At 39.7% G+C, this 21,426-nt stretch overlaps 1 protein-coding gene and 1 long non-coding RNA gene across 7 annotated transcripts in view; one reads left to right on the forward strand and one right to left on the reverse strand.

The window, feature by feature from the left end:
* Positions 1 to 18,976, forward strand: part of LOC135982345 (uncharacterized) — a 51,114-nt gene extending 32,138 nt beyond the window's left edge. For 2 of the 4 annotated variants that reach the window (XR_010599635.1, XR_010599632.1), the window contains 2 exons: positions 204 to 814; positions 15,712 to 18,975. This is a non-coding gene — a long non-coding RNA (uncharacterized LOC135982345). Of the gene's footprint in view, positions 1 to 203; positions 815 to 15,711 lie in introns of all 4 variants that reach the window. The other 2 variants (XR_010599634.1, XR_010599633.1) reach the window with 2 other exon arrangements.
* The window catches only part of ARHGAP18 (Rho GTPase activating protein 18), a 131,327-nt gene that overhangs the window by 7,949 nt on the left and 101,952 nt on the right, over positions 1 to 21,426 (reverse strand). For all 3 annotated transcript variants that reach the window (XM_005280237.5, XM_005280239.4, XM_005280238.5), the window contains 6 exons: positions 17,324 to 17,401; positions 14,907 to 15,066; positions 12,912 to 12,994; positions 9,722 to 9,928; positions 8,654 to 8,800; positions 591 to 715 (listed from right to left, as the gene is read on the reverse strand). In XM_005280237.5, coding sequence (XP_005280294.1) covers positions 591 to 715; positions 8,654 to 8,800; positions 9,722 to 9,928; positions 12,912 to 12,994; positions 14,907 to 15,066; positions 17,324 to 17,401 — 800 coding nt within the window. The remainder of the gene's footprint in view (positions 1 to 590; positions 716 to 8,653; positions 8,801 to 9,721; positions 9,929 to 12,911; positions 12,995 to 14,906; positions 15,067 to 17,323; positions 17,402 to 21,426) is intronic.

Below are 21,426 nucleotides of genomic sequence, written 5' to 3' on the forward strand. Positions count from 1 at the left end.
GATCCAAAGTCCACCTAAGTTAATGATGTTAAAGTCCACCTATGTTTCCAATGACGTCAGTGGAATTTGGATTAGGCCCAAATATAGAGACTGATTTACGTGTGTGTATCTCTCTCTCATAGATGTACATATATTTAGATATGAATTAATGTTTTTTTCCTGAAAGGTTTATCTTCTCTTTTCCCCATTTCTTTTTCTCTTAGACTTCTTCTCTTAGAGTTCCCTGCTATATTCTCCACAGGAAGATATAAAAACTTACTGTGTTCCATGGATGCCATTCCTAACCCAGCTGACAAAACAGCAATTAATTCTCTACCAACATACTGCACTTTGGCATATTCCTGAAGGCCTCAATATGTAAGGATTTAGGCTGCAAGGAGCGTTAGAAGTGCTTCTTGGAACAATCCAAATCATTAGTTCATCAAACGTTTATTTGAACAGGCTAAATTCAGCTCAAGTGGTCACTGAACTTACTTTAATTGTTAACCATATCTGCTCTTTTGTCAAACTATTTTAAAACTTTTTTCGTGATATGAAATACTAAAAGCCACTTATTCTGGAAGCTTAGTAAAACAAAAAGGGATTTGTACCTCTTCTGGCTGAGAAACCTGGCTACTATATCACTGGCTTTTAGTTCTTCCGTCAGCTGTATTGCCATGGAAACTTTCGAAAGATGAGGCGCTTGCACCCGTATCACTCCCTGAGGAACATCAGCCTGCAAAGCAATAATGAAATTGGAACAAAGCTGCTAGCAGCTGGCTTTGATGAGTTTCTCCAAATACTGCATGGAATAAGTAATTTAGTACAATGCTCTGTAAGTATGCTTAACTACTGTCTACATCATTGCAGAAAAATGTTAACTACATTGTAATTTACTAAATTACATCAGACCCTCAAATTTCTTTTTAATGGCAATAGAGAACTTTATAACAAAAGAACAGTAATGTTTAATTATTTTCCATAGATGTTATGAATGATAACAGTAACGATTATTGCTATATTAAGAGACAATTTCAGCATGTTATGAAGTTTGTGTGTTTGATATAGTAATACATGAACCAGATTCAAAAAGGAGATGTTGTATGCGCTAGCGCCAGGCAAAAATTTCCAGTTTCCTTTAACCTGAATTTCACAAAAGATCTTACAAATGTATTCACAGATCGGTCTAATTTGTTCAATTGATTTTTTAACAAAATCTTTTCCCTTTCATATATAGACACTCACAAATCATTTGTGTAGCTTTTATCCTCCTTTTCTTGTTCTCAAGACTTTGTTCAGCTAGTCAGCATGCACTTTTGACTACATAATGGATATATTTTATTTCAATCTATAAATCCCGTGGTGATGAATATCAAACTTATATCAGTGCAGAGAAATGACTGTTTTTTCTATTCAATATACAATACTGACATTTGGCATTACAAGAAGGCATAATTTATTTATATAGTCAGTCCTAATTTCTATTCTTAGAAAACTTAGATAATTTTTCTGTACACATTAACTACCATTTGCCTGGCTCCAAATGTCCTTGTTTTGATATGAAAAGAAGTATGAGTCAGGGTTACTGCAAAGAAGTATGAGGAGTTCTGAGAGGTAATTCTCTTTTTTTTTTTCTCTAAACACTGTGATTGTAAAGCTGAATGTTTGTTATTTCATTATCAGTGAATAATATCAGAGGTACAGAGGTTATAGAATTAAGCCTTGAAAAATTCACGTACACCGACGTGAACCTGGAGCAACTCCATTGAAATCAGTAGAGTTAGAGTGGTGTAGAACCAGTATAAATAAGATCAGAATCAGACTCATAAGTTACTGAGTACAAATGTCATCAGACTGTTAATTGCACCATGTTGCTGAGCTCTGCAGTGATAAAATAAGTCTGATCTTAAACCAGTGGACTAAGAACAATCACAGCTTAGGCTGTACCCGTTACTTTCACGGTCTTTCCATGTATTTTACAACTCTCAGAATTGAACTGCTCAATTTAACACCTAGTCATGTCTAAAGAATTTACAACTGGTGGATCAAGAGTTTGCAAGAGACTACTAGCAGTGATAGTGATCATGACCATAAGCATCTGTCAAACTGTATACACAAAGTTAACTAGCTCGTGCTTAAATAGCTCTTGCCTGTCTTCAAAACTGTTATAAACATATTCACTGTCAACAAGGGAGCAATCTTCTGAGGGTGGAAAGGCTATTATCCTGAATAGCCTTTCATTGTGTTTTGCACAGTAAATTTAAATCAGCCTTCATTTTAGTATTCAGTTGGATTATAGTGATTAATTTTTTTGCTCATCGGGCACATGATGGATGTGTGTGAAAACTGCTTGGCTTCATTGTGTGAGTGGGAACAAGTGTGTTAAGAATTTCCACAATATTGTGACATCAAGGTCATAGGTCAAATGGAAAACTTGTTTCATAGCTAAGAAAAATGAACCTCTCGTCATCTTCAACTCCTACATTTCTTGGGGGAGTTCATGTTCAACCACACCTACACTGAGGATACCCTACCTGTAGAGAGAGCGATCCTCAGCTGCATCTAGCCTATGTTCAATGCAGCTAATAGAGAAGAGGGGAGGCAAAAGTGGCTTTAAGGTATCTTTCTGCTTTTTCCATCTCTGAGGCTCATCATGGGATAAACTGGCTACTACAAGTTACCTTGAGTGACAAGGTGGGAGATGCAATATCTTTTATTGGACCAACTTCTGTTGGTGAGAGAGACAGAAGTTGGTACAATAAAAGATATTACCTCACTCACCTTGTCTCTAATATCCTAGGGCTGACATAGCTACAACAACACTGCATACAGCTAAGTTACCTTGGACCATTATGCAGCCAAGGACTGCTCTGTCCTGCCTGTGACATGACCCCCCTCTGCCCTGTAATGTCCCCTATGCCAAGAGAGATGGGATAGTGGGTGACATATAACTGGCTGTGCCATCCAAGGATTTTCCTACCTTGAGGAAACCCCCAGTTGCCTGACTAAAGCTGATTTCAAGTCCAGCTTGGTCCTTGCACCGTAACAGTAAGGAGACTTAACCAGAGCCATGGATCTGGCCCACACAGCCGTAAATATGGATGTTTTGGAAAGCAAATAACCCTCAGGAGCTTCTAAGAAGTAGTCATTAAAGCAAAGCCTGTCTAACACTTAAGTCCTACTTAGCCCCTACTCTGAGAGTGGAACTTAAATGGTGGATAGGGAATGTGCTCTGCAGAAAGGTGAAGATAATGGACCACACACAGGCTATAGGGTGAAAAAGAAACCCTAGTGCCATTTAGAAACTATCCTGCACATATTAAGGTAATTTTAAAATTCTGGCGTTAACTTATAACCCACACACTGACTTCTGTGGGACTGCATGGTATGTAAATTGTGTAGACATTAGCCCCATTTATTTAGAAGTCTAATGCTGCAAACAAGGAAACAGATGGACAATTAAAGATGTGCTCCTGAGAATCCTGAAATCTCAGTATTCTACAGTTATCTCACTTATTTCAGTATTCTAAAGAACAAGTCCAGACGTATCAATTACTGTCTCATCACTGTAAGAAGGCATTTCGTGTAATCAGGAACTATACATTACAATCACAAGTCTGAATAATACAAGATATCCAAATATGAATACTGTGCTTCCCTGCATCAAATATTATGGAATACCTTGTACAGGTAACAAGGATTTATGAAATAAACTGAAATTAGATTTTTCAGTAACCCTATAGAGCCTTTTCAGACTTAAAGCCGGTACTTGAAATAATACAGGCATATTTACAGCTGGGTTATGATCCGTTACATGAAACCTCAGTCCTAATTCTTAAATGGCTTGTGGAGGGCTGGGGGAGAGAGACAGATGTTTTTGACTGTAAATGCTCAGCACCACCACCATCAGTTAAAAATAAAAAAAGATCTAAAAATACTGATTGATTGAACTACTTCACTATATTCTGCTGCAGTTTCTGTATTGCAGCAGATGATGGCAGCATTCTTTTAGGTGCCAACATCCTAATTGCACTGAACTGTTTTCAAAGAATCTATATGCTATTCCCATTTTAAATGATAAGTGTAAAGGAATTACATGTTAATGTTTGGCTATCTCCGTTTTAAAAGATAGATGGAAAACTCACTATCTGCATGTGTATTTGGAAGGAAAGTTGAGTACTGTCTGGGGAATCAGTTGGTTTTGAAATTGTGTCCTGGTCAGAGATGTTTCAAATCCTGCATCAGCCCTCTGAATTTAGGTAAGAAATGTTGAAAACTCTAGCCCCCATCTTGCAGTACAGATGCAATGTTGCAGATTCTTTTACCTGAATGGAGTTCATTGTATGCAAGGGTCTGCACTGATCCATTTGTTTGCAGGATTAAGGACTAAGCTTTTGCCTAATGGCAGAAATGCAGTCAAATACCATGCCCCCAAATGCCACTTCTGAGCCACTCTATACAGGACTTTGAAATGCTGAATTGTTAGTGGTACAACACTGATACCAGAGCAACCATCTCTAGAGGTAGCACTTTTGCAAAGAATGTTGCACAATGACCATTCTTCAGATAAAAAACAACAGAGAGTCCTGTGGCACCTTGAAGACTAACACATGTGTCTGATGAAGTGGGTATTCACCCACGAAAGCTTATGCTCCAATACATCTGTTAGTCTTCAAGGTGCCACAGGACTCTCTGTTGCTTTTTACAGATCCAGACTAACACGGCTACCACTCTGATTCTTCAGATAGGTATTCTTGGGGTGACTGTGTGGAGAGGACTTTAATATCCCAATATAACTAGTTACTGATATATTTCTACTTCCTAAATTATGGCTGCCTTGCAAATACACCATCAGTTTTTTAATTCTGTGAAGAAGTGGACATCTAAGTTTAACTGGCAAGTTATTTAACCTACCTTTAAATGTCACATGCATACTTCAACTTTTCCTAAAAAAGTCTCTAAATTATACAAATTAGGGGTTGTTTTCTTGTAAAAGTATATACTTCTCTGTTACATCACCTTGCAACAAACCCCAGGGTTGTGTTTTTGTACAAGTACATGGATTTTTATGTGTACATTCTTTTCAGCCTCTCTCCAGTTCTATTTCTGTGAGAAAATAGGGAACTGATATAAACATGAATCCTATGCTGCAGTGTGCTGCGAAAAAACTAATACATTTCAGAAATCCTGTTACCCAGGACAAAAGAACAAAACAGACAGGAAGATCAGAGGGATGTTGCAACATACACATGTGGCATAAATCAAACCGCTAACAGGTCTAATTTTTGGCCTAATGGCCTTGATAAACTTGCTTACATTAGAAAACTGTAGTCCTTATGTATCAAAGCTTGCCCACAGCCAAAAATGAAATAAGAAATCAGACAATTCAGGCCAGTGCAGTTTTACAGCCTTCCACAAGATGTCTCTAGCTCACTGAAATCTGGAATATGACCTCTGCTAAAGAAGATCTGTTATAGTCATCCAAGCCCAATTTTTATTCATTATGATACAAGGGAAACACATATTTGGTGTTACTTGGTTGTGTGTTTAAAATATCTATTACCTTCACAGGGTCTCTTTCAGATGCATTAAATTTGATAAAGTAGATTTTACTGATAAATAAACTAAAAGTAAGTTATATTTAACTAATTGGAAATAATGATGCAACCTGTGTGTTTGGGGTAAACACCCCACATTAAGAGTGACAATCCAATTAGCAGATCCAATGTTTCAAACCAACAGGAAACACATTCTCCAAAAACCACATGCAATTTAAAATCAGAATGTGTTTATGCCGAGTGGCTGTTACATTGAAATCTATCCTTAGCAATCACTTCTGGGACTGACAAAAATTGGTTGCTTAATGAAGATGGTGCTGTAATGAATATGAAGCCAAATTGTACTCTGTATCTGGGAATACAATAGGACGGAATCTTAAGACAATGGAAACTTGGACAGATGACTAGGGAGGAGTATAAAAATATTGCTCAAGCACGGAGGGGTGTAATCAGGAAGGCCAAAACACAACTGGAGTTGCAGCTAGCAAGGGATGTGAAGGGTAACAAAAAGGGTTTCTACAGGTATGTTAGCAATAAGAAAAAGGTCAGGGAAAGTGTGGGTCCCGTAATGCTTTTTTTGCCTCTGTCTTCACAGACAAGGTCAGCTCCCACACTGCTGTCCTTGGCAACACAGGATGGGGAGGAGGTGAGCAGCCCTCAGTGGTGAAAGAACAGGTTAAGGACTATTTAGAAAAGCTGGACATGCACAAGTCCATGGGTCCAGATCTAATGCATCCGAGAGTGCTGAGGGAATTGGCTGATGTGATTGCAGAGCCATTGGCCATTATCTTTGAAAATTCATGGCGATCGGAGTGGTCCTGGACAATTGGAAAAAGGCAAATATAGTGTCCATCTTTAAAAAAGGGAAGAAGAAGAACCTGGGGAACTACAGACTAGTCAGCCTCACCTCAGTCCCTGGAAAAATCATGAAGCAGGTCCTCAAGGAATCCATTTTGAAGCACTTGGAGGAAAGGAAGCTGATCAGGAACAGTCAACATGGATTCACCAAGAGCAAGTCATGCCTGACCAACCTGATTGCCTTCTATGATGAGATAACTGGCTCTGTGGATATGGGGAAAGCAGTGGACGTGATATATCTTGACTTTAGCAAAGCTTTTGATACTGTCTCCCACAGTACTCTTGCCAGCAAGTTAAAAAAGTATGGATTGGATGAATGGACTATAAGATGGATAGAAAGCTGGCTAGATTGTCGTGCTCAATGGGTAGTCATCAACAGCTCGATGTCTAGTTGGCAGCCGGTATCAAGCAGCATACCCCAGGGGTCAGTTCTGGGGCCGGTTTTGTTCAACATCTTCATTAATGATCAGGATGATGGGATGGATTGCACCCTCAGCAAGTTTGCAGATGACAGTAAGCTTGGGCGGAGAGATAGATACACTGGAGGGTAGGGATAGGCTCCAGAGTGACCTAGACAAATTGGAGGATTGGGTTAAAAGAAATCTGATGAGTCCTGCACTTAAGACGAAAGAATCCCATGCACCAGGCTGGGGATCGACTAGCTAAGCAGCAGTTCTGCAGAAAAGGACCTGGGGATTACAGTGGATGAGAAGCTGGATATGAGTCAGCAGTGTGCCCTTGTTGCCAAGAAAGCTAACGGCATATTGCGCTGCATTAGTAGGAGCATTGCCAGCAGATCGAGGAAAGTGATTATTCCCCTCTATTCGGCACTGGTGAGGCCACATATGGAGTATTGTGTCCAGTTTTGGGGCCCCTACTACAGAAGGGATGTGGACAAATTGGAGAGAGTCCAGCGGAGGGCAATGAAAATGATCAGGGAGCTGGGGCACAAGACTTACGAGGAGAGGCTGAGAGAACTGGGATTGTTTAGTCTGCAGAAGAGCGAGGAGGGATTTGATAGCAGCCTTCAACTACCTGAAGAGGGGTTACGAAGAGGATGGAGCTTGGCTGTTCTCAGAGATGGCAGATGACAGAACAAGGAGCAATGGTCTCAAGTTGCAGTGGGGGAGGTCTAGGTTGGACATTAGGAAACACTATTTCACTAGGAGGGTGGTGAAGCACTGGAATGGGTTATCTAGGGAGGTGGTAGAATCTCCATCCTTAGAGGTTTTTAAGGCCCGGCTTGACAAAGCCTTGGCTGGGATGATTAGTTGGTGTTGGTCCTGCTTTGAGCAGGGGTTTGGACTAGCTGACCTCCTGAGGTCTCTTCCAACCCTAATCTTCTATGATTCTATGACAGTGGTTTTATAAGGGTTGTGTCTTGTACAGGTTCTACTGTATATTCCGTTACTTAACAACTTGACAATCTGTCCTCATCCCTGTTTTTAAAAAAAACAATAATCCTCTCAGTCTACTAGATTTTAAAAATCCCTTTCCTTTCCCCACCCAGATATTGTATTACAGTGCCTGACAGGTTTTTCACTGCCCTTGTTATTGGCTGTAAGTCAGTTGTGATCACATTCCAACATGGCTACCATCTGACCTGTTAGTGTCCAGAACTGAATAATATGCACTACATATAGTTGCTGAGTGTAGCTTTATATATGGAATTATTATAAAGAAGAATGTGGTGCATAGACCTTTATGCTTTTGTGGTGGCCTTCCACTGCTCTCTTCTATGGTTCACCATCAATTAACATTGTGCTGGAATCATGACAATGTACCCAGAAAATTCAAAGAGCAGCAGAAAAGGTATGTTCTACCTGGAAACGCAATCAATTCTTTGTATATTCAGCAACAATCATAATATATGCTTTGGGAAGTTTAACCGTCTCCAATTAAGCCTTTGTACTATTTGCTAAAAGATAATTTATGAACATATTTTAAATGTTATTAGGATATATAAACACAATAAAAGAAGACAATACTTCAGGACGAGATTTTCAGAAGTATACAGTGATTTTGTGTTCTTGTTTTTTTGAGTATCCAAACTGAAAAAGCCCTAAAGGCACCTGATTTTCACAGGATGGGTGCCCAGCACTTTCTGAAAATCAGGTCCCTTTAAGGTGTGTCTAGTTGGACACCCAAGAATTGAAAGTCACCTCTCAGCTACATCGAGGTAAATCAATTCACTTCACTATAAGTAAAAGGAGAATTTGGCCCAATAACTATGATTTGACAAGAGCCTATTTTCTTACATCATTGGGGCTCTTGTCTTGCTTTTCATGTTTTTCCTTGTCATAAGCCATCTTTTTCAGCAGTTTCTTCATAGCTTTGTCCTTTTTCTCCTTCTTCTGACTTGCAGTGTTTTGCTTTCTCACTTGGTTGACAATAAATTTAGGAATCTGAAAGAATATACATCTTAATTATTAACACACATATAACTTCCTTGAAATACTAAACACCTACCAAAACTTTCTAAGTGACAGGCTGTCAGATGGGCCTTGCAAAAGCTAATATTTATTTCCAGTAACAAACACTCAGAAACAATCTAAGCCTTGACCTCACATTTGGGATCTGCTGGTGTTGCAATTAATGGAGCTATTTAAGGAGTAAGGTCTCAACATGAGTATGAGTGGCAGAATGGGCCCTCACATAGTGTCTCTACTTCCCTGAATCAAAAAATATTAAATAAGGAATCTGTATTACAGAGTTTGCCCCATAATAATTCTGTAAGTGTGAGACTGTTGGAGGAGATTGGAGACTGTTTAAGGTAGCTAGTGGAAAACAATGCCCCAAATTTCACAGGGCTGACCTATATCTTGCTTGTAGGTCTTTCATAGGGACTGTCATGACACAACTAATTTTCTCAAAGGACAATGACTAGCCCTATACTGAAATACATTTCAAAACAGGAGACAAAGATCTTGAGGTTGAAAGAAACAAATTACACAACATTAGATGGGTCATTGTTATAGACTATACATAGGTATCCCAGATGACTTATCTCTGAGGTCAGGTATTCTACATAGATATATAGTCTATATATCACATTAATAGTCAGACTGAAAGTCTAATTTTGCTCTCATCTATAATGATTTTGCCATTGGTGTAACTTCACTGAAAATTACCCATCAGTTAGGGCCCAGCTGTGCCCTTTGCTGCCTCTCCCTCCCTTCCCTCCTCCCCCCTCCAGTGTGTCAATCTCACCTCTACATCACTGGTAGGGGTTCAGATGCCTCCTTGCTCTTTGAAAGCAATGATGGTTTGATTGTGATTTTGTAAGACTTAGGGAAAATGCATATTTTTTTAAAGAACAAACTTACTGTCCAAAGAAGTTTTTGGTATTTAATCATAAAGCGCATGACGTTTGCTGTTCCAGCAGCCATAACAAACTCGCTTTGTTCAATAGTCTTTGAGCCTAACCCATGAAACGTGAAGAGGTTTGGGGCCATCACCATTGCAACATTATTTAATGTCATTTTATTTTTATCTCGATGATCAATTACCCTTTGGAGGAATTCAAGCAGTATCTGAAATGAAAGTAGCACTTGAAGGCAAGTTCTGCACATGAAAAAAATCATATAGAGTGAAGCATCATGTTATGTATTCTTTGAAAAGGCTTTTTATGTCCTTGTTAAAAAATAGGGTTATATAAAAAAGCAAACAATGATGGGAAGTGCAGATGGGTTTATACACAAGGCTGCAATCTCAATTTCCTTACACCGCTTTACTGATGAGGTGAATCCCTGACTTAGAGCTGAGAGTGTGAAGAAGTAATTCATTCTTCATTAGCTTTGGGGTAAAATTTTCTAAGGCATCTAAGGGTATGTCTACACTGCAATTAGACACTGGACGCTGGCCCGTGCCAGCTAACTCAGGCTCATGGGGCTTGGGCTAAGGGGCTGTTTAACTGCAGTGTAGACATTTGGGCTCAGGCTGGCGCTCGGGCTCTGGGACCCTAAGCTGCGCTGAACCCTTCTTTATTTACTCCAGTCATGCAGACTACACATGAGTAGAGCAGTGCTTTGTGAGCCACAGGTAGTCAGTGGAACTGCTTCTGTCACAGTGACAAAGCACCTGTCAGTCTCTAAGCAATGACACTTTCAGCTATCTCTAGTCCAGCCTCTGTGCATTTCCAGTGGTGGTTTTGTCAGACTAGACTAAAAAAAAAGCACCTATCCAAGCAACTCTGCACCATATACAGCTCTTCTAAAATTTTTCTTTGGTGCAATTTCAACAGTGACCAAAACCAAAGCTTAGCAGAGGAGAACAGAACCAAACAGCAAAGTGATCTGGAAGGTTTAGAACAATGGGGGCAGTCGATATCAAGGGGAAATCCTAACTCACAAAGAGGGAACATAAACAGTACAGATAAAAAATTGGGATATAGTCAAACAACCGCACCCATCACATTCAAGTGAGTTTATTTCTTTTTATCTCTGTGCGATTCTAAAATTGTTTTTCCATGTAAACCAGCAATAGCTGCTGCAGAAAAGGTACTGAACTGGGACTAGGATTAGAAGGTTTGAAGGAGAGGTGGTTCATTACAAGATCGTTATTATTAGAATCTCTTGTAAAATTTTCAGAAGTGCTTAAGGCCCAGATTTTTAAAGGTATTTAGATTGTAACACCTAATTGATTTATTTCAGAGTAGCAGCCGTGTTAGTCTGTATCCGCAAAAAGAAGAACAGGAGTACTTGTGGCACCTTAGAGACTAACAAATTTATTAGAGCATAAGCTTTCGTGGACTACAGCCCACTTCTTCGGATGCATATAGAATGGAACATATATTGAGGAGATATATATACACACATACAGAGAGCATAAACAGGTGGGAGTTGTCTTACCAACTCTGAGAGGCCAATTAATTAAGAGAAAAAAAACTTTTGAAGTGATAATCAAGATAGCCCAATACAGACAGTTTGATAAGAAGTGTGAGCATACTTACAAGGGGAGATAGAATCAATGTTTGTAATGGCTCAGCCATTCCCAGTCCTTATTCAAACCGGAGTTGATTGTGTCTAGTTTGCATATCAATTCTAGCTCAGCAGTCTCTCCTTGGAGTCTGTTTTTGAAGTTTTTCTGTTGTAATATAGCCACCTGCAGGTCTGTCACTGAATGACCAGACAGGTTAAAGTGTTCTCCCACTGGTTTTTGAGTATTTTGATTCCTGATGTCAGATTTGTGTCTATTAATTCTTTTGCGTAGAGACTGTCCGGTTTGGCCAATGTACATGGCAGAGGGGCATTGCTGGCACATGATGGCATATATCACATTGGTAGATGTGATCACATCAGCCATACCATCAGGGGCTCGTTCACCTGCACATCTACCAATGTGATATATGCCATCATGTGCCAGCAATGCCCCTCTGCCATGTACATTGGCCAAACCGGACAGTCTCTACGCAAAAGAATTAATAGACACAAATCTGACATCAGGAATCAAAATACTCAAAAACCAGTGGGAGAACACTTTAACCTGTCTGGTCATTCAGTGACAGACCTGCAGGTGGCTATATTACAACAGAAAAACTTCAAAAACAGACTCCAAGGAGAGACTGCTGAGCTAGAATTGATATGCAAACTAGACACAATCAACTCCGGTTTGAATAAGGACTGGGAATGGCTGAGCCATTACAAACATTGATTCTATCTCCCCTTGTAAGTATGCTCACACTTCTTATCAAACTGTCTGTATTGGGCTATCTTGATTATCACTTCAAAAGTTTTTTTTCTCTTAATTAATTGGCCTCTCAGAGTTGGTAAGACAACTCCCACCTGTTTATGCTCTCTGTATGTGTGTATATATATCTCCTCAATATATGTTCCATTCTATATGCATCCGAAGAAGTGGGCTGTAGTCCACGAAAGCTTATGCTCTAATAAATTTGTTAGTCTCTAAGGTGCCACAAGTACTCCTGTTCTTCTAATTGATTTAGGAGCCCGAGACTCATTTTCAAAAGTGACTTGGGCACTTTAGGAGTCTAAGTCCCACAGAATTTCAGTGAGACGGAAGGTATGTCTACACTGCAATCTGAGGTGTGATTACAGCTCAGATAGACATACCTATGTTAGCGTGAAGAAAAATAGTTGTGTAGATGCAGCAGTATGAACTTCAGTTTGAAGTCTACAAGCCAACCAAGGGCCCTCGATACCTATTTGCATTGCTGAAGCCTGCTCCACAGCATCTACTATTCTTAGCCCTGCTAGCTTGAGTAAAGCTAGCGCAGGTATGTTTACCCAAGCTGCAATCACGTCTGGGACTGCAGTGGAGACATAAACTTAGACCTAAGTGCTCAAGTCACTTGTGAAAATGAGACTTACATTTCTGAGTCACTTACACACTTTTGAAAATGTTACTCTGTCTTAAGTTACCTCAAATATGAAAAAAGTAACAACCAGCTAGTTAAAATGTTAAAAGGTACTTGAACTTTTCATAATAGATACATTAAAAATAAGCTCACTTTTCTAATGCATACTTTGTTTTAAAAAAGTGAATAGCCAATCTAACCTTCAAAGTGTCTCTGTTTGCTTCAGGTAGGAGTAGTACCAAAAGATTCAATGCTTGCAGTTGATGCTTCTTAGTTGGAAGATCTGCCAAGGAAGCATATAAGTCTCATTTATTTAAAAGTTTTATATTTTTTCCTCCAGAAAAGGCATGATTTTAAGTTAAATATTTTTGTAAAATGTCAAGTTTCTCCTGTTCATAGATTTTCTACGTAATGTTAATGAGCAACAGCAGTTGCAGCAGTGACCCAGCAGTGATAACAGTAGTGATAATAGCAGTATCGAGGATGTTGTTGATAACTTTCATGATGATGTTCATATTCTCTAACAATTGTACTTATTTTATTGCACATGAACCTGCAGAACAGACAGGCTCATTTAAAATAAATAGTTACGCAAACAAATGATCCTCTGGTCTATTTTGCACTATCATCCTTGGCACAAAACAGACTTAAATGTTGTGGATCTAATCTAATCATGCGAGGATTCCTTGGATGTGGTAGAGCCACCAAAGGAGTTCCTATATGACCCTCTCCTGGCTGCCAATATGGCTAATGGAATGAGGACATGGACAGTGCCTTCTTAGTTCCCAGCAATCCCTGGTTATTGGAACAGCCCCCAAAGGGCTACTGGCAGCCCACACAACTTAAAGCATCCCTGGGGCAACTCTAAGTTGCAACTAGGAACTGAGCTATAGCTCACTGGCTGCAAAATAAGGGGTGCACAAAGGTGGCTTAAACCTTTATCCCAACCCCCTCATGACTTGTGTCATGTACTCTAGAATCCTGGCCACTTTCCTGTGACATGTGAAGAGATTGTGTGTGTGTGTGTGTGTGTGTGTGTGTCTGTCTGTCTGTCTGTCTCCTTTGGGATCCTCTTAATGCCTTCCTCCAAAAGTGACCAGTTCTTCTAGTCATGGACAACAGGAAATGGATTTCTTTGAAACCTGTCAGAACCCTCCTGCGTTGGCTGGAGGAGTTAATAAAAGAGGGCTCCCTACACCTGCTGGACTTCTAAGGAATTGCAAAATAAGTATTCCACACACTCTCTTTTTAAAGCAACTGGTGTGTGTTCTTGCCCAGAATGGTGCTTTATTAGCCAATAGGCTACGTTAGAGTAGATTCTCACAGTAACTGGCTGATTATTGAGGAACTGATGGTAATCAACAGCTCTGATTTTTTTTTCTGGCAAACAGATACCAAATATCCTCCAAATATTAGCAGAAGCAGCATATTTTATCTTCTGGTTGATTTCCTGCTGAACTGTAACTTCCTCACTGTTGCTTATTTAAAGAGAATGATCATTTATAAACTGCTACTATCTTAACTGTAGTTTTTTAGGGCTTGGTTCACTGAAACAGAGAGCTTGAGTTACCCCAATAAAGCTAGCCTAGCTCCAGTGATGAGCAACCACACTGAAAAACAACACTTGTGCTACACCGAGTTATTGGCTCAGCAGATGGCAAGTTGTTATTCGAGCTACTACATCCCCATTGCATTCCTAGTTCAGGTATCAGCAGTACTTAAGTATCAACCCACATCTCCTTGACAAGCCAGCTTGCTCTAGCATAAAGCACCACTTAACTCAAGCTAGAGAATTGTGTGTGTGGACAGGAGTCAGTTTTGGGGCAAAACTCGAGTTCTAGCTCAAGCTAGCAGTGAGTGAAGGCAACTCAGAAATCATGTTTGCCTTATAATTCACCTAGTGTTTCCCAAATACTATTATATAAATCTGCGTGTTTTCTTTCCCACGTGTCCTAATAAATGAATGTTCTGTGAAAAATGTCTCATTTGAACATCAGCAAAGCAACAGCCAATATTTTCTGGACAGAATTAATCCTGTTGCTATTTAATGTATTGTTCAGGCTCACGTATTGTTAGTGAAAATGGTTTCACAGCCAAGGTTTATTTGTTGAGATAACTCCCTTCTCTGTGTTTAATACGCTGCTGTTTGTGGTGTCGCCTCTGTAAATCTGAGACCCAGAAGGGACGCTGCTTACTCTGCACATCCTGGAAAGCTTTGAGATATTCCACAGTGAGTAGTGGCTGAGGCAGTTCTCGGATGAAGAGTTTTAAAAGACTTGCTGCATCATGTTGCTTTACACTTTCCCAGTTGAAAGTCCCTTCATAAAACTTTGCTTCCAGTTCTTGGCAAAGACTCTGAAAGATAGCAGAACAGAAAGTACCACCAGTGTGGAGTTTTATTCACACTGGTGGAAGATTTGTGCATTTCCCATATAGCAATACCTTCCACCCTTTGAAAAAAACACATCTGAAATTATCATTCAAGCACCACCTGCTATTGCTACTTTGCTACAAAAAGATAAACTCTAGACCAGAAGTATTAGAAGTGTGCAGTTAAAACCAAATGCTAATAGACACAAGACAGCATAGCTGTTCCCAGGACACTGGCATACCCATAGGGCCAAATCCTGCAGTCCTTCCTCGGGGTCATATGATACTTTGTGCAGGAAAGAGCCTGATAAAGAGCCAGATAATTATGCAAGTTGAGACTCAAAGAATCTCCTACTGATACCTTCCGCTGAGGCAAAGTTGGCCCCCTCTTTCTCTTGCAGCACAGGGAAATATCCAAACTTGTGGATGGCCTGACATCTGTGGAGAATCTCAAACCAACCATGAGGCATGTGCACAGATGTTCAAGTCCCTACTGAATGGCTCCCATGGGAGTCTTCACTTGTGTTGGATCTTAAACCTGCCCTTGTTTTGAGGTGGGGATTGGGTTCTACAGCATGGAGGGTAAGCAGCATCAAATAACACTGACTGCTTCAGCATTGTCTTTTGCAGATATAACTGTGTGGTTCTGAGGGGGAAGGCTGCTTTAGCCATCACCACCCTTTGACAACCATACTGGAGAGTCTTCAGGGGGGTTCAGAAGGAGTGGAAGCATGTCACAGAGCTGCTGTTCCTGATTTGTGCCTTCCACTTCAGATTTCACTCCATTAATTCTTGCACTACTGGATGGCTCAAGAGACCTGGAGGCACCTAGGCACCAAGAAAAAGAATCCAGGACCCGACTCATGCCAGGAGAGGGGAGAAGCCACTCCAAATGTGGGTGATAACAAGCACCAGGAAAAGGGAAGCACTTCAGCCACACCCTGGGGGAAGGGCTATCCCTGTATATAAAAAGATTGTGTTTTAGCTGACGGGCAAGTGTGCTACATAACAGATGAAATTTAAGCTGTCCACCCTAAAGGAAAATTGCGACAGAATTTAAAAAGAAGCACCAACCTATACCCTTATTTCCTTACTGGAGATTTTCTGTACCAGCCTATAGAATTCTAAAACTATTCTATAATTCTCTATTGATTTCTAGAGGACAATAAAATTTCAAAGAAACCACAAAGAGTATTATTTTCTGTTAAATTCTCTACTGTTTGTGTAAAACATGGATAATGCTCAATGTTTTACAAAAGAAATAGGTTCATTCAAAGGAGAAATTCTTCCAAATGTTTGATCCTCATTATTTTTGCAGTTATTTAGTGAATGATCTCTTATCTGGAAACACTCCCCCCATTAAACAAAACAAAAAACAAACAAAATCACCCCAAAAATGTGAAACTGTTGGAAAGTGGAAATGAAGCACTAAGCAAAGTCATGAAGCATTTTAGTTACTGGTAAATCAACAAAACCAGTTTCCATAATATTCTTTTCCTTCAGTTGTTTCTAATGAAGCAGCTGTTGGACAAAGTTCTACATGACAGAGGTTGGCAGATATCTTGAGGCAGCTGAATCCATTTAAATATTCTTTCTGTTTAGAATTTAAGGTCTCTTTAGACCATTCTTATAACAGGCCGTATCTTGATGTAAATCACACCATGTATTTTGTTTTCTGCATTAAAGCAAATACTGAGTTATGGTTTGTGTGTAGTTGGCAGTCACTCTGTAAAGTGAAGAGACTGTGAATAGTGACCTGAGCAGTGTATAATGCTGTTTGTAGAGATAATGGAAGAGATTCTCTATGCAATTTGGCTGCTCAGTGCTATTCTACAAGTTGAATCTGGCCCTTAAAATGACCTAATTAAGCCAGGGAATATTATCCTCCAGTGGCATACAGCCTACATAGCAGCCCACTAGTCATCTGGCTCAGGGGGCTCACCTGGTTCAGGTGCAGACAAAGAGCTTGGAAATCTTGTGAGAACAACTCATGAGATTTTGGCACAGCAGAATCTGAATCTTAGCCTTGATTCAGCCTCAAACCTGACCTCCTGATCTCTTCCCCAAACGTAATCTGGATCAAAACACCATCTCCTTGGCTAGTCTAAATCAAATCTGTTTTATGTAGTTTTATTAAGATTTCATTGCCAATCTTGCCATTACAAAAGACTGTTAAGACAAAAGTAAAAACAGCAAATGAGTATAGGCTTTCAGAGTTTTGAGAGTCCATGCAATATTTTACCTTTACTCTTGCTGCTACTCCTGGAATTCGAAGAAGTCCTTCTGTATCCAATCTTGCCTCTTCTATCTGAGAAATCAGCTGTCAATAAACAGAACCAAGCTGCATGAAGCCAAGGTGCTAATTAAAATGCTACTGGGAGATAAATATGGAACAGTGAAATCTGTTTTTGAATACAAATGATTGCAAAGTGGATTATCATTGATACAATTATATGTGTCCTACAAGGAACACCTGATACTGTTCCTTTATTTTTCATGTACACTATTAAGAGTTTTTTTTTTTTAAAGGAAAATGTAAAGTCAATACTTTCTACAGAGATAGGATATTATTCAGAGTTCAAAAATAAACCACCAATTGCTTATCACACTAAAAATCTGCACTAATAAAAACGATTTACTGTAGTACAAAAGACACTATATTAACTTTCAGATACACTGTCATTTACCACTTTACCAAGGAAGATCTAAGAGCTTACAATCACTGAAAAGGCTTCAGGTTTGCTAATACTGATGGTCTCATAAAAGACTCAAATGAATTGCTAATCCTATGCATGTCTGAGATAAATTAGAACAATCACTGTAAAAGATTTATACTATATTACATGTATGTGACTGATATGGCAATTTCCTGCAAGATTCTTGGAAGACCTTGTTGTATTAAGTTTATGTATTATTGTGGGCTGGGATTATATGTAACCTCTCTGGGGGGAGATGTGCTAGATGTGAGACCTGAGAGTTCAGAAGACTATACTGAAAATGTGTCAGACAAGTATGGACTTTTTGGACAATAAATGTGAAGTGGATTTCCATAAGGAGAGGTTAATGCAAATTCCCCAACTCTATTATGCAAAAACCCAGCCTGTTGAAGCTATGCCTGAGAAGAGGGTCACTGTCTGCCGATTCTTCTGAAGGAGAAGACCAAAGGCCTGAGCTGTATAAAGAAATGGTTCATCTGCCCAGCCTCTGTTCTGGTTCTGGATGTAAGATGGATGAACTTGTAACCATGGAGAAAACCTAGTTGTGGGTGTTGAAGGTTGGAGTTGGGGTGACCTCTGTTAAGCTTTCCAGCATGTGTGTAGGTTCTTTTTATTGTTTTAATGTTTTCTCTGTAACACTTTTACTATAAGAATAAATGTGGTTGCTTAGAAGGAGCTGTGCAATAACTTGTAACTATGGGCAATACACTGGGCATAGCTTTTGGAGAGAAAACAAAGTGGAAGTGCTGGCCTGTTAGGCAGTCTGGCTTGCTGGGGTATCACAATATAGGTCAGGGAGCTGTGCAGCCTTATATCTGAAGTCAGAGGGGATTAATGCAGGATTCCATTCAGGGGAGGTGACCGGTAGGAGTCAGAAGTCTTTAAGTGGGCGCCCCCCAGAGACGGTAGAGCGGGAGCTACAGGAACAGTGACCCTGAAATTGTGACAATGTATTGGGTTGGATAAAGGATATAGATGATTGTGCTCACGAAGGGATAAATCTAATTATCACCCAAAGAAGTCTGTAAATATCAAATGGTTACACCACCTATTATTTCCTAGATCAGTGTTTCCCAAACTTGGGACGCCGCTTGTGTAGGAAAAGCCCCTGGCGGGCCGGGCCGGTTTGTTTATGTACGGCGTCCGCAGGTCCGGCCGATCGCTACCATTGGCCTGGAACAGCGAACTGCAGCCAGTTGGCGCCGCGATCAGCCGGACCTGCAGAAGCGGCAGGTAAACAAACTGGCCCGACCTGCCAGGGGCTTTTCCTACACAAGCGGCGTCCCAAGTTTGGGAAACACTGTCCTAGATTAACACTTGATGCAGTGTTTATCTTGGGCAACACTTGTAATATACATGTTTCTGTGTCAACTAAGGTTTGAACTATAAACTATGCTGTACAGCAGCATTTTTAATTGCACAAATAAAAGGGGATGATTTACTATTCAATGAATTTATGTGATTGATACAGATCATGAGAATGTAAAAAAAGTCACCAAAGTTGGAATACATCATAAAAGTGGATTTGTTCAGAATATATTTTCCTGGTTAAAGACTTCACTTATTAATACTCATAGATCCTGATTCCCACATCCAAATTGAGCTTGAACATAGTGGACAATGGCTGTGGGGAACAGCTTAATCCTTGGCCTCCTGATCCTGGCAGAAGTTAGACTAGCAGCAGGACTATTCTAACTTCTGCCACTGGGCCTTATGTCAGTGATGGATCAAATTTTAGTGGAACTCTGCTCTCCATGGTCCCTCCCACCTACACCCATTCTTGAACACCTCTACACCAGAGGTGAGAGGTAGCAGCTGGCACACCACCAGCTGTCCCCCAACTGAGTTTCCCTGAATGGGAGGAATTCTAACTGTCTATGTCCAGCTGTTTTAAGGGTGCTTTGCACTGCTCAGTGGTGCAAGGTGGCCTTAGCAGACCAGATAATCAGTACCATAGTCTTTCTGCAGGTCTTCCCATTGGTATAAATAGGGAATTCCATATACAGATTCTTAGTTTTGAAGGTCAGAAGGGACTGTTATGTTCAGCTGGTATGACTCCCTGCTGAACACAGGCCATAGAACCTTGCCCAGTAATTTCTAATTAAGTCTATAACTTCTGGTTGAGCTACAGCAGATCTTTTAGAAAGACGTCCAGTCTTGACTTAATGACTGCAAGTGAGGGAGAATCCACCACATCCGTAGGGAGATCTAGGTGAGTCAGGCTCCATGCTTCTTAAAAATTTTAACTAGTTTGAAAGTTCCAATATAGGAATTAGCTTTTCAAAGTCTGGAACCCAGCAGGCCATATCATGCCATTAGCTTTTAATTAGGACTCCCTACTGAAATCAAATCTATAGGACGTTCTGCATAAAAAATAATGTTATGATATCATCCAATATTTATAAAATTCACAAAACTGGAAGTAAAAATGATAGAGTTGGTGTTTTGTTTTTTAGGGGGGTGGAGGTTGGGTTTTTTTCCAAAATTGATGCTTATTTTAAAAAAATCTTCCTGTTGAATTGGTTTGTTTCAGTGATGTGCAGCCAATATTTTAAAATTCCTGAAAATATTCTCTCTTAATTTGTTATGAACCCCCAAGTCCAGTAGTGGATGTGCTGCAGAAATGAGAAGGGAGAGATGGGAAATCCATTCACATATTTCCTCATTTAAACGAAAAAGGATTACCATCAAGATGAGATCACACAGCAAATAAATTAAGTGCATTTGCTAGAAACATTTATGTAAAACTTTCTTCCTGGAAAACTATACTGAATAAATTGATGGTATAGCGCAGTGACCAGCATATATCCTTTGCAGTGGAGTAGGGTGAAGACCTATTTGGAGGATGTGGGGACTTTTTTTTCCCTTTTTTTATTACTGTCCATTTAGTACAATCTTGTCCACAGAAAAGGTAAAAAAATTGTTCTTCAGAAGTGTGTTTTGTTTTGTTTTTGCTTTTTTTTTTATAGTCCCTAAGATGTAATTTCTGGCACGAATGATATAGCAGTAGTACCTAGAGAGGGATAGGAAATTACTATAAGTCTCCTTTTGATTTGGTGGAAAACAATAACAAAAAAGCTCTCAAAAACCTCTAAAAGGCCTCTCCAGAACTTCAATTATTTGTCTTGAAAAATAATGGCCTATTCTCCTAGGAATACATTTCTACAACTCCTGCTAAACAGAATTTGGCCTGGAATGGTGTTAGATGTTGGACATCTGGTTTCCTGGGCTTACTAATAAACCCTGACCAAATCATGGCTGACTTAATACACCTTAGTAATGTATTTTTCTAATAATAATTCACTAGATGTCCTAATTAATTACTGTACTCTAGCATTGGAGCATGCCAATGGCAATTCACAATACTTCTAATGTAAACAACTTACAATTACTTGCTGAGCTGTATTCTCTACTCCGCTAACTCAACTAAAGTAAGTTAGTGGAGTAGAGAACTGTACAAAGGCCATGTATCCAACTTAGTGCATTAATAGTACAAAGCACAGCCCTTAATAAAAGCTACAGTCTCTTCTAATGGAGATTAATGCTACATTTGAGGTTCACAGTACAGAGATGGTATATCACTATGAAAACTTGATTATAGTGAGCATATGAATCCAGGACAAATGCT

The sequence above is a fragment of the Chrysemys picta genome, chromosome 3 (assembly GCF_011386835.1).
Source record: "Chrysemys picta bellii isolate R12L10 chromosome 3, ASM1138683v2, whole genome shotgun sequence".
NCBI classification, from domain to species: Eukaryota; Metazoa; Chordata; order Testudines; family Emydidae; genus Chrysemys; species Chrysemys picta.